General features: G+C 35.2%; 1 protein-coding gene across 2 annotated transcripts in view; it reads right to left on the bottom strand.

Moving 5' to 3' along the window:
* Positions 1-13,628, bottom strand: part of MSRB3 (methionine sulfoxide reductase B3) — a 185,855-nt gene that overhangs the window by 105,885 nt on the left and 66,342 nt on the right. Inside the window, exons 3-4 of one of the 2 annotated variants that reach the window (XM_049883786.1) lie at positions 3,843-3,951; positions 2,137-2,214 (exon numbers count right to left, since the gene is read on the bottom strand). In XM_049883786.1, coding sequence (XP_049739743.1) covers positions 2,137-2,214; positions 3,843-3,951 — 187 coding nt within the window. Of the gene's footprint in view, positions 1-2,136; positions 2,215-3,842; positions 12,116-13,628 lie in introns of those variants that run through there. The other variant, XM_049883785.1, reaches the window with a different exon arrangement.

Raw genomic sequence — 13,628 nt, 5'->3', positions numbered from 1 at the left:
TTGCAAAGCCAGTTCTCACTGTCAAATCAATCAATTCAGATTTATTTGATGCCAAGAAAAGGAATTTTTAATTCAAATAAGCATATTGGTACATGTTCTCATGGCATTCTTCGCACCTAGGTACGTAGAAAAGACAGACAGATAGTAGATGGAGAGGTAGATAAACAGACAAGATCCCTGCCAAGAGCCTTGCCAAGATGAAATACTATTTCAATATTTTTTTGCCAATGCTTTTTTGACTTACTTTTATGGGTGTCTGCTTCAGAAGCAATGCCTCTCCAAACTATCGTTTTGTTTGATGTCTTGAAGATTTTACCCCAAGGCAATAAATCATAGTAAGATTTGCAATGGGTGAAAGGTATGACATCTTTTGTAAAGTAGGAGAAGAGCAATTATGAAAGAGGAATTGGGAAAGAAGCATCAGCAGACCACAGACTCTTTCCCAGACATCTCAGTTTCAGAATGTATTTACAGACATTAGGGATAAGAAAACTGATTCCCTCAAAACTATCCATGCTTCGTGCCCCTAGAAAATCTCTGTGGACTCCCAGGGTGCAAGTTCTTCAGCGTGAAGACAGCTAGGGTAGGGATTTTTTCCCCCCCAAAACAGACAAGAAACCAAGTAAAGAAAAGAAAACAATTTAAAAAAGAAAAAGCAGGATAAAAATATTAAATCATGTTCCTTAGAAACTCAGAAAATAAAAACTTTCCTTGCAAGAATACTAAAAGAAATAGAGGCAATATCACATCAAATGTGAAATCTGACTTCCCGCCAGTACGTATGTTTGGATAAGGGTCTTGCTTTTAGGATGTGTGACTCAAAATCTCACATGGGTTAAACCTTTCATTTACAGTGGCTCTGTTTCTTATTTAAAACAGTAAGTTTCTCTTAGATCCACTACTTGACTGAATCACATAATAGGTAAAGAGATGGAGAATCTTAAACAAAAAGCAAAGGGGATGTGGCCAATTTTTACCGTTTGGGATATTAACAAGGTTAACATGGCTCAGCAACTATCTTAAGTGTTATATCAACTATTATGACACAAGCTAAAGGTGTTGAAATATAAGGATGTGTGTTTTCTAAGAGGAAATGGGTGACAATTTGAAGGGTCGGTTTTTAACATGAAGAATAAATACGTAAGAATTCAGAACAGATTCTCAACTAACACTAATGTGCAATAAGGTTTGTGCAATTTAAGAAAGGTTTTTAAATTCTTTAAAATTCTTTTCAAGGTAACTACTGCTTCCTGTTATTTCTGGAAAATCTATAAATGCTTGTGTTTTAAAAGGGAAACATTTATGGAGAGATATTAAATGTGTTTTACAAGCTACAAGTTATCAGATTCTTGTTTATTCATTTCCCCTAAGAAACTCTGTAATTCTATTTTATATAAATGACATTTAGTCTCAATTAAGGTTTCTGTCTTTTTAGTCCCCAAAATCAAGATCCCCATGAAAGTCTGGGGCTTCTAGAATTTTCTCACCTAAGATAAATAAATTTTGGGTAAAGGTTTTCCTTTCTTGAGTAAGATCCATAATCTCCAGAATACATTATCTGAAATAACTATTTTGCTGCCCATTTTGCAGTGAACTATTAGGATCTTTAAAATAAACATTTTTGATGAATGCAAAAACTGTTAACTTCATATTAAATAATTTTCTTTCACATGTCTAAGTATCTGTTATGATTCCCACATTACTTTTGCTAAAGATACTGCCCTTCATTGCAGAAGTAATAATAACCTATTTGATGGATATTATTAATCTCAACACTAAACATGAAGAACTTTCATTATGGCCCAGGAAATAATTTTAGGTCCTTCACTTAAAGATAAATAAATAAACTATGCCAACAATTTCTGTGGTCACCAAAATCTCTTCCATAGCTCTGCTAAGCACCACGGCTACTGAGATGAACAAGGTAATGCTGGGTACTTTAAAGATCCAAACGGTGCAAAACCAATCTATTAAACTGATCATTTACCATGAAAGCCAAGAATTACTCTTATTTTGTGGGGGGGAAACAGAAATTAAAAAATTTAGTAATGAGAAGATTCTAATGTGAACAAGTAATAACTAGTTTGTCGCCATCTTGTAACATAGCCACACCCCACAGATTTCTAACACACTTACTTGAACAATGGTGTTCCACAAACAACACATTTATATATTCCAGGATCTTTGTGATGTGTGTATTCTCCTTCGAAGGCACTGATAAACAATAAATAGGACATTAAAAAAATTAAATGACATTAGTGCTATTTCTTATAGAACATATTTGCTTAAACTATATTTCTCTAATAAATCTTTCAAGGGCTTTTTGTCCTAAAATGAGAACAGACCAAACATATGGAAATCAGAACATAACTTATATATTTCAAATCTATATAATAAAATGTGCACATAACTACTGCAAGCCAGTGCAGGTTAAATAAAAAAAAATCAAGCCATCTAGTTATGTAATGCTTAGGAAAAAAATTTCCCTATTTAAAAAAAATGCCTCTAGTTTAGATTGTTTTTTGGGGTTTAGTTTAGATTTGCCGAAATAACATCATTACATAAGATTTCTGCTACTCTACAGTATCCAAGAGGGTATACCAGAAAATGCAGAGGGGTCCAAGGCTTCAAGTGGAAGAAGTCTTATTTTTTGGTTTGAAAAGGAATATTGCAGCTTTAAGAGAATATTTTTCTAAGTTAACAATCTTAAAGGCTAGGAGGTCATTCAGCTAATACAAATCAGCTGTGCTAGCCCAACAAAAAGTCTATGTGCTCTGCAGCTTGTTTTTATTATCCTTTCACCCTCTTTATGAGGTCCAATTTTTCTATAAACAGAATTTTTAAGAATGACCTAATCTCTGGTTGTTTGTGTGCATTAAATCATTTTGCTGGTCATGTACACAACAGGACAAGTAGAGGTCCTCCTGAGCTGAGACTGAAGCCCACCACTAGCTCGTTGTGTGGTGAGGGCGGGCTCGGTCAGAGGCGTAACGTTTGCTACATTCAGTAAACAGTATATACTACGGCAGGGACAGAGCGTTGCGTATTAACAAGGACCCCGTGTGTGGCAAAGGGCTCTTCCAGTTCATGAATGAAAACAAGAAGTTACATCATTAATAAATTTGGATCAGAGGTAAGTTACGGCCTTGTGCCAAGCTCCATGGTATAAATTAGACAACAAAATGGTTGGACCTTGGCAAGTTACCTTTGAGCTGGAATCAGCTGAGAGAGACTTTATTCACTAAAAACAGTCTTGGAAGTGAACAAACTCTTTTTTCAGGACTTAGGGCGAACTTCCAAGGACTAAAGCCATGTGAGGGCAGTTATTGAAAATTTTTGACATTCCAACCACAAATGAGCCAATAAATACTTTCTCCACATGTGCTTCAAAAAGAAATTGGAGTGGGGCAGAAAAGAACTAAATTATGCTACCTTCTTTTTGCAGCCAAAACGTCTATCCTTACAAAGGCCACCTTCAAAATTTCAGCATCCTGGCACAGTGCCATGTCCCTCATGGTTTTGCTTACTGTGATGTCTTCCCAAAAAATGTACCTAAATCGCTATTACTTCCACACATTTTGTAGTAAACTAAAAACAGGCCCTCAACAAAAGCCCTGTGACTTTACATAAGATAGAGTGTTCACTAAATGAGGGAAAGGATAAATAAAACTTAGTCTTGGCCTAAACAATGCCATTTTCAGTCTTTTCAAAGATATTAATTTGTAGACTTCAGCAAATGTAGAAGTCTTTCAATTAATTGGCGAGGAAGAGGATCCAAATGGGGGCGGGCAGTGAAGAAGACTAGCTCTTGTTTAATAACTTTTTCTTACAGCTCACCTTACCTTTCGGTCCCTTTCTCCTGAGTGACATGGTACTGCAGGGGTGTTAGCCGCTTCCGCAGTTCCTGCTGGGAAAAGACCACCTTACAGTTCTTTTTATCCCTACATGACCCTGAAAAGAGAGAGGATATGGGAGAAGGAGCATTTTTAGCTTGAATCCTGAATAATTGCTTTGGCTCACCGCCACCGAACAGCTTCTGCATTCACTTGTCAATGACCAGACCAGTCCCTAAGGCACTAGAATAGCTTACCTGAACTGCAGTTATTTCTCCAAGTTTAAAAAGAATCTTTCTTATGACCCAGTTGATTCCACTGGAGCCGTGACAATGTGCTACAGCCAAAGCTTCTAGCATATGATAATAAAAACTCAACGAAACATTCACAAAATTGTAGTATAGTACATCCTTCATGTCTCCCAATGCCCTGAAATTCTTTTTTTCAAATGAATTCAATAAGCATAACTCTATCTATAAGCATTATTTATACACACATACACATATATATACGTGTGCATGTATATATTTTTATGTATATATACATAAATATATATATGCATGTGTGTGTATATATATACATATATGATGATCAGCATATGATGTTAAGCCATAACTTCCATTCAATAATTTTGTGACTTGGTAGCATAGCTTGAAACCTTCATTATTCAGTTTCCATTCTGGGTGATTTAACTACCATCCTATTTATTTTTCTTTGCACCCTAAAAATGTATTTTCCCACCACTAGGAATTGCTAGTCTCTATGATTCTGTCAGACACTAGGTTATACAGAGTTCTTAAAAACAAATGTCTCTTTAAAGACTATATCTTACCATGTAAACCACACAGCAAAGTTGAGAGAACTAAGCTACCCATCTGTATGTCATTTAGTACAAGAGAAGCAACTGCAGGTTTAAATTACATGGTATTGGATTCCAATTTCCTAACATTGGATGCTTTTCTGCTTTTTTACCTTGAGTCATTTAGACTATACGAGAAGACATTTCCAATAATGCAGATTCAAGAAATTCCAAAAGAAAGGGTGAGAAAAAATAGGGAAGGGGGGACAAAGAGAAGAGAAAAAATGGATGTGATTCTATTTAGAGACCTACACATTTTTTTTTCCAAAATATATCTAGGAGGACTTCACTGATTAAGCATATTTGAATGGTGAAATAATTTTAACGTGGTTCTGCTAACAAAGGCAGCTTTTATTTCAACCTATGCAGACTGCAGTAAAATGTTCAGACAACACCTGTTTATATACAGTATTTTATTTTACCTGTACAAATGATTGAAAAGAAATATAATTCTGGGAAAGCACAACCATTATTCACTGCAGTGAAATTGCTTTTCTTTGCCATCCATCACACTGGGAAAGAGGCTTGCAGATGGTCCTAAATGAAAAGATTTCTTACCATGTTTTGAAGAAACTAAAAGAAAGCTTGCTTAGTTTCCTGAATATTAAACTCAACTTCTTTTGAAATATAAATAAATAAGGTGTATGAGAAGAAGAAATGCTTTCTATTTTTTTTACTCTCAAGGCACCTAATGTCACAGTATGTGAGATCACTAAAATTAAACTAGGGAGAAAAAAAAAAATAACCAGTTACCCTGATTGTGAGATTAAAGTAAGTTATCAGCTTCCAGGGCCACCAAGATAGAGTGGTTGGCTCTCTATGAGAAAATATGGAGGCAGCAGGAAAAGAGCATACAAAGCCTAGCAGACATGCACACCTTGGAGTAGGCCTGCGGGTTGTCAAACAGCGCCTCTACTGACTTTCTACTAAGCACCTCGGCCCAGACTTGGCCTGGAAAAATCCACAAGAACAGCTGACACATCACTAGTGGTGTGCTGGTCTCTCATCTCACTGTATCCCATATTACACTAGGCTTTATCCAAATACCTACGACTTATATTTTTAATATTGTCAAAGGAGTAGATGGAAATATTCCCTGTCAGAACAAGCCTTTCAACAGCTTAAATACAACACTGCTGTTTCTTATGTAATGAGCTGAGTGCAATAAGTACGTTTTTACTCAATTCACTATAGACTTCTTAGAAATTATCTTTTTATTTTATTTGTTTTATCTTTGTTAATTTTGTCAATGAAATTCATTACTTGCAAATTTAAGGCGGCATAATATCTTGGTAAAAATTATTCTTTACAATGGCATAGATCATTAAAATCTGTACACTTAAATGATTCTGTCCAAGATATTTTTGTTAATATTATGTTCATTCATACAAAAAGACCAATTGTGTTCCCAAAGTTGAGAGAACTAAGCTACCCATCTGTATGTCATTTAGTACAAGAGAAGCAACTGCAGGTTTAAATTACATGGTATTGGATTGCAATTTCCTAACATTGGATGCTTTTCTGCTTTTTTACCTTGAGTCATTTACTAAATAGTGTTCATAAAAAGTAGCTTAAAGCACAGATGCTTGCAAATCGTTTAGGCAAAGATGTTTCTCTCTTTTTCATTCTCTCTCCCAAAATCTCTCTTTTTTGAAGAAAAAGAATAAAACTGTTGGTCAGTATTGGTGAACCATGTCAAGTATTTGTGCAAGGAAAAAAGGTAAAATTGAAAACATCTGATTGAAGTAAATAATACAAACATAAAAGCTTTACTGGTGAATGAAGGGTATTGAAGAGGCTTTATTTCATAGATTAGAAATTACTTTTGATCTAAACATTCTTAAAAACAGATTGTTTTCCACTATGAACCATCTCATTAACTATGCTACAGAGACCTCATTTTAATGGCGAGCTTTTCAAAGAGTGCTGCTGTACTCCTTTGTTAGCCTCCGTCTTATTTGGGAGGGGGATAAAGATTTCATTCCAGCTTTCTTTGTTTGTCTTTCAAGAACCACTACAGCAGTATTCACACAAATTTTGTAGGAATGTGCCCTGTGTCATAGCCTACAAATTATTTGGTTTTGGTGCACTTAAAGGTCACCTTCCAAATTAGCAAAATTTTCCTACATCCTGGCTTTTCAACCTTAAATATAAATATTGTTTCCTAACTGTAAGTGAGGTTTGTTCTTTAAGAAAGTTTAGTGCTTATTTAAAGTTGTCAAACTCTGTACATTTTTATTCTTTGGCCACACTATGTTCTCATAACAATTAGGCTTTCAAGGTATACCTAAAAGCAAAAGGGAGTACATGGAGACCAGAAACAATTATTGTGATTTTATGTTAAACAACTTAATGAGAAGTTAGTTGGATTTTAATGAATTTCTTGCCACCTAGTTTAGTAATAATATACTTCCTGGACAATTGAAAGCTATACTGTTAAATTAGCTCTTCCAGCATCATAAACAAAAATTGGTATATAGAAACATTAAAAAGCTTCACTTTTGTCTCTGGTTTCCCTTCTTCCTATCAGATCACTCTTCTGAAGTCTTAGAGTACCATTGTTAATTTTGAAGAAATCATTTAATTTTGATATTCTAGAGTAACTCATTGGATGGTTTCCCTGTAGTATCTAAAAAGGTACTATAATTTTCTTATTACACAGGGTAATTTAATATTAGTATTATTATGACATCTGTTCAATGACCTGTAAATTGACTTAGGAGTATGCATGGGAAAGATTTTTTCCTTTATTTAAATGTTTAATATTGTACATTGAAGGCACATGTGAGTATGTGTATACACACACCACACATAGTATATTTAAGGGAGTAATATTGCCACTTTGATATTTAATCGTAACACCGTTCCCTAAAGAGTGAAACCGGTAAAGATCAGATCCATCTTTAGCCTATTCCAAGGGTATTTTTTTACTAAAATATGTTCAAAGCTCCTTTTTACACTGAGGTTCATTCCATGTTTTTGCCCCAAGGCCAGCATTGTTTTAAAGCAGTAAAAATAGGAATAAACTTACAGCAAGGCTTCACTTTCTGGGTCTATCTGCTTCCTAGCTGTGTGACCTTAGGTAAGTCAACCTCTCTGACTATGTTTGGGCTGTAACCCTCATAGACATGCTGTAAAGATCACAGCAATTAGCACTTATCAAACACTGTCTGAAAACGCAATGTCACATTATAATTCTAATCATAGTGAATTCTGAAGTCAAACTGTATTTTAAAAGGTAGCAGGTCAAGTATTTCAGTGTGCTACAATATTTTATTGGTAATTATTTTTCTATAATAGTTCCTTCAGAGCAGTATTTTCCTCACAAATTATCTTTTTAAATGATTAAAATAGGAACTGAAGGAAGAAAAGAAAACTAGAATTTGAGTGCCTTGTATACCAGGCACATTTCAAGTTACTTTCACATATTCTTATTTAATCCTCCCAATAATTCTAGCGGGTATATATTATGCCCATTTTAAAGATTCAGAAACTGAGTGTCAGGTAGGTTATAACATAATTTACCTAAGGATAAATGCAAATAGCTTTATCGACTTCAAACCCAGGGCTCTTTGACTGCAAAGCCCAGGATCATTATAGTCTCTGTGGAAAAACTGTGCTAAAACTTTTCTTCTTAAATTATAACTTTCGGCTTATAACTACTACTAACAATTTAAGGTAATAAGGAAGAAAAATTAATAATCACCACAGTATATCCAGAATAGCAAATTCATTTGTCTATCAGCCAGTCTCTTTTCCCTGTGTTCATTCCTTCAGCATAGGGTCAGTGATAAGGTTCAAACGGGATTGTCACAAAGTCTATAAAATGTTGAAAGGCTTTTTAACTTCCTGTTAAGAAGTAAATCAGATCTGTTACCTAAATCTTAGAGTACTTTTAAGTCATAAATCTCATATTTCACTGTGAAAAATCAAAACAAAACCTAAAGATCCCATAACTTTAATTTTGGTTCTTAGGTCAGAAAAAATGAAACTATTAAATATTTTCCCTAGATAATAAATGAATGAGAGGCTAAGAATATGTTGGTTTGCTTCAAGTTTACGAGGTTAAAGCAGTAAAGTTCATCTTGAAATCTTGCTGCTATAGTTGAAAACAGCACACTTTAATTTTCACTATAAATTTCAATTTTCAGGTCATATTCAAAAGGTGAACAATTTTTTTTTTTATTGCAGGCACAGTAGCATTAGGGATTTCTAAATAAGCAGGCATTTATAAAGCAAAACCCAGCCCATTTTTAGAACAGAATGGAAAATATATACCAGGAACCTCTTTGGGGGGATGGGAGTTTCTAGTAATTCAACAAAGGTTTAAGGAAAAAATGCAAAGCACAGGGGAAAGAAAAGCTCCATGCTTGTAGAAACAGACCCAATTCTTTTGGTTTTCTCTCCAAGTAGACATATGTAGAAAAAACATTCCTGAGATTAACATCAATCTAAAATGTCAGGATATTTTTGCTTCAGTCCTCTGGTTTCCATGAAACTAGGGCTGTAGGACTTAACTTTGAGGACCAATGACCCAAAGTTTTTTCTTATTCTTTATTTAAGTCATCAAAATGTTGAGTGTTTCCAGAGTGCCAGGCACTATGCTAAGTAAAATATATTCATTCTTTCATTCAATAATTATTTACTGAGTGCTTACTATATGTTGGAGCCCTGGTGGTACAGTGGTTAAGAGTTATGGCTGCTAACCAAAAGATCAGCAGTTTGAATCCACCAGCTGCTCCTTGGAAACACTACGTGGGAGTTCTACTCTGTCCTGTAGGGTCACTATGAGTCGGAATCGACTTGGTGGCAATGGGTTTACTACATGCTGGCACTATTCTAGGTACTTAGGATATATGAGTGAACAAAACAAAGATCCTCGTCCTCATGGAGCTCCTATTCCAGCAGGAGTAGGGGAAGACAGACAAAACACAATAAAAATGATAAACTGATAAACAAGTAAATGACATAGCCTCTTAGAAGGTAATAACTATGTAGGAAAAAAAAAAAGTAAAACTGGAGCACAGCAAAGAGGATTGAGGTTTAATCTTAAATAAAACAGTCAAGGTAGGCCTCACTGAGGTGACATTTGACCAAAACCCTGAAAGAAGAGAATAAATTGGCCATGCTGATACCTGGAGGAAGAGCTTTCCAAACAGAGAGGAAATGGGCGACGCAAGAGACGAATACACTAAGAAGCTCCTGACAATAACCAAAAACTAAACCCAATGCCGTCGAGTAGATTCCGACTCATAGCGACCCTACAGGACAGAGTAGAGCTGCCCCATAGAGTTTCCAAGGAATGCCTGGCGGATTCAAACTGCCAACGCTTTGGTTAGCAGCCACAGCACTTAACCACTGCGCCACCAGGGTTTCCGCTCCTAACAGTGCAAGTGCTAAAACTTGAATGTGAATGAAGTAAACAGCAATCTAAACATGTAAAGAATATGCTTATAAACAAGAAAATTTACAACTACCTATCTTAACAAGGCATTGTCTGGCATCATCTTTTTTCCTGCCAAGAGAAATCTTGATAAATATCCTTCTAGCAAAGTGCTATACTCAAAATAACTCTCAAAGAATATTTGCCTGGCTGAACTTTAAACACAAAATCAGAGTACAGGCTCTGCTAACTTGCTTTGTCTACTTAATGTCATTCTTTTCAGACTGTAGATCATCATTCCCAACACGGAGTCATGTGTAAGATGATACTCAATAGACGTGTTTTGGTGATGAATTTTGGATAAGCCTAAAAAAAAAACCTAGACCAAACCCATTGCCATCAAGTCGATTCCAATTTATAGTGACCATACAGGACAGAGTAGAACTGCCCCCTAGGGTTTCCAAGGAGTGGCTGGTGGATTCAAACTGCCAACCTTTTGGTTAGCAGGCAAGCTCTTAACCACTAAGCCACCAGGACTCCTTGGATGAGCCAACCGAGAGCAAAATTCTTAGCCAAACAATGCTTTTACCTTCTGAAACACTTCAATAATTCTTCCCTTCAGAGTAGTCTTTTAGGCCATGGCAGGGAACATCTATAACTAAAGGAAGTATAAAATTTGTACCTCAACTTAATTTTAAACGTTCTTCATTTTTACATTTAGGCTCAGTTTCATTTTATCTGTCCTCCAAGTCCTAGATACAGCTCAAGGAAAATAAACCGGTCAGAAAGCAGGAAATTTTTTAAATGTAAATATTATTTTCTTTTCTATATGTGAGAAAAATTATATCTTTATTTGTGGTAATAATCATATTCCATGCCTTTATGCTGTTTTTCTATTAATTCACATAAGACAACTCTATAGATCTACTGTTCTAGGCACAGAGTTCTAATTAACATCAATGATATTATAAGCATGCCAAGGCAAGATAACACTTTAAACTTGAATCAAACAAGATCACTTGTTTTAGTGGTGTATAGTTGACTGATAAAATTGGTCTTCTGGTTTCCATACTGAAGGTTTGAATACATAAACTGAAATGTTTTCGAGCAAGTTTTCCTTCCAAGGCTACATAACCTCAAAAACTCTCTCCTCTTGTGATCACTCCTTTAATCTGTATACCCTTAGTATTAGAGTATGCACCCTGTAAGGTATGACTTACATGGGCTAATACAGTATTTTGCAATTATTCTCAAATGTCTTTAGTTGCTTCTGCTTTATTTTCACAGACTGTAAATTCCTTGAAGACATAAACTGTTGAGCCTAATATTAACTCATAATTTCTGCAAATATTTATTAAACATGTACAATGAATCCAGAATTGTGTTAAGCACCATAAAGTTAAAAATAAGTGAGTCAAGGCTCCTGTCCTAGGAGAGCACACATTCTAGCTGGAGAGATAAGACAAAGAGTTAACAAAACGAATGTGCAGTCTTAGTGCAAAGTTTTATGTAATGAGAGTTAACAATGAGGACATTCCAAAACCCAAACTCGTTGCCCTCGAGCTGATTTCGACCCATAGCGACCCTACAGGACAGAGCAGAACTGCCCCGTAGGGTTTCCAAGGAGTGGCTGGTGGATCCGAATTGCCAACCTTTTGGTTAGCAGCCGAGCTCTTAACCACTGTGCCACCTGGGCTTCAATGAGGACGTTAACATAAAATTTTGCCTATCTAGATTGATTAAGTCCAGTTATAATTGAGATAGGGAAAACTCAATTTGTAGAAACATAATCTACAGGGTCAGAGAGCCAGAGAGGATCCAAATAGGGAAAAGAACTCCATCTAAACAAACTGGTGAACTGTGATCAAATGCGTATAAAAGGATTGCAAATAGTCTTTCATATAAGCAGTACCAGTTAACCTAGAAAACAAAAACAACCAGGATAAAATGTAGATTCAGATTTAGAAGAGGAGAAATTGGGGAGCTGAAAAATAAGGAAATCTTAAAATTAAGAGAAAAATGTGCAGGCATTTTCTCACTGTAAGTCAATGGAAATAATTGTATTTCCCACATCTAAAGTTTTTTTTTTTAAGTTTATTAATATGATTTAAAATTCTAGCCTTAATAAGAAGATCTAGTTTGTGAGGTTAAACAATTTCCTTGAGAAGAGAAGAGACCATGGAGAAGTTTATTACTGCATTCATTCTGATGAAACATTCATGGATAATTTACCTGAAAAACTCTTAAAAAGATAAATACCACATTTTACATTTCTGTCTTTTACTTGAGTGTCATAGTTTTTTAATTGTTGAATTCACATGCGGTAACAATTTTTATCAGCATTCTTTAAGTACCAAAAAGGGCTAATGAGTATTTTATCAGCTCTTCAAAATGTAACGCAAACACTGAGAGCAATGACTTTCACGTTAATGTGGACCACAAAGCTTAGGGAAAAATTTAAAACACATCTTGACCCAAAAAGCATTTTCTTGCTTGCAAAGCATATGCGTAAAAACAGAATTTTTAAAGGCACTACCGTCATCCAGTGACCATACTGGAAGAGAAAGTCACTTAACTTCAAGTCTATCTGATTGCATGTGAAACTTCTGACCAAGTTGTAGTTCCCTGTTTTTAATTTTTTTTTTCCCCCAGTATAGGGCTTCACTAGAACATCATAGCCCATACAGAAAGAAAGAGAGAGAAAAAAAATTAAAACCAGGCAGGCTCATTTCCATCCTACATTTCACATGCAATCAAAAAGATTTGGAAAAAAATAGTTCATAGCTCTCTTTCCCTTCCTTCCTCTTCCCCTTGAGAGCTCAGGCTGCAAGGGAGATGAGAGGTAGCCACTACAAAAAGGAAGGAAAGGAGCCATCCCTTAGATTATAATGCAGAATTTTATCTAAGTGTAACATTAAATATATCTCATTAGAAAAAAATGAAATTTATATTGTCTAAAAATTCAGCTTTGCATATTTCCAACATTACATTATTCCTCAAATCAAATTTCAAATCTAAGTTGATTTAAGCCCAATGGACAGAAAACAAGTCTTCAGTTGCTACTCAATGAACAGCTATACCTGAATGTATGCAGTCCAGAAAAACCTGAGATACTCGGGGGAAAAAAAAAAACAAAACTGTCAACAATGTTGTATTTTTCTTTATCACCCAGAACTAAAAAAAAAAAAGAAAGAAAAGGTATAAGGCTACGCATTATCCACTATCTCCTTAAGGGAAAATGTACGTCTTGGCATTCACCAGCACCTAACAATGTGCATGGGTGACAGTAGGCACTAAATAAACACTTGTTGTATATTTAAATACTAAACTCTCCATTTTAATTATTACTATTTGAACCTTCTTCTTAAAAGATGTTTTCTAAATGATGCCTTTGGCTACATTTCTTAAAACTTTTTAAAAACTGCAACAGTAATTTTGCTTGATAAATCAGTGACAGAATGGGGGGGGAATGAATGAATGATGGAGTAAACAAAAAAAAAAAAACCCTCCTTTATCACTACTCTGAATCCTTTATTACCTCTCAGTCACTATT

Source organism: Elephas maximus, chromosome 4, assembly GCF_024166365.1.
Source record: "Elephas maximus indicus isolate mEleMax1 chromosome 4, mEleMax1 primary haplotype, whole genome shotgun sequence".
NCBI lineage: Eukaryota > Metazoa > Chordata > Mammalia > Proboscidea > Elephantidae > Elephas > Elephas maximus.
This window is presented reverse-complemented; position numbering and strand designations above follow the sequence as displayed.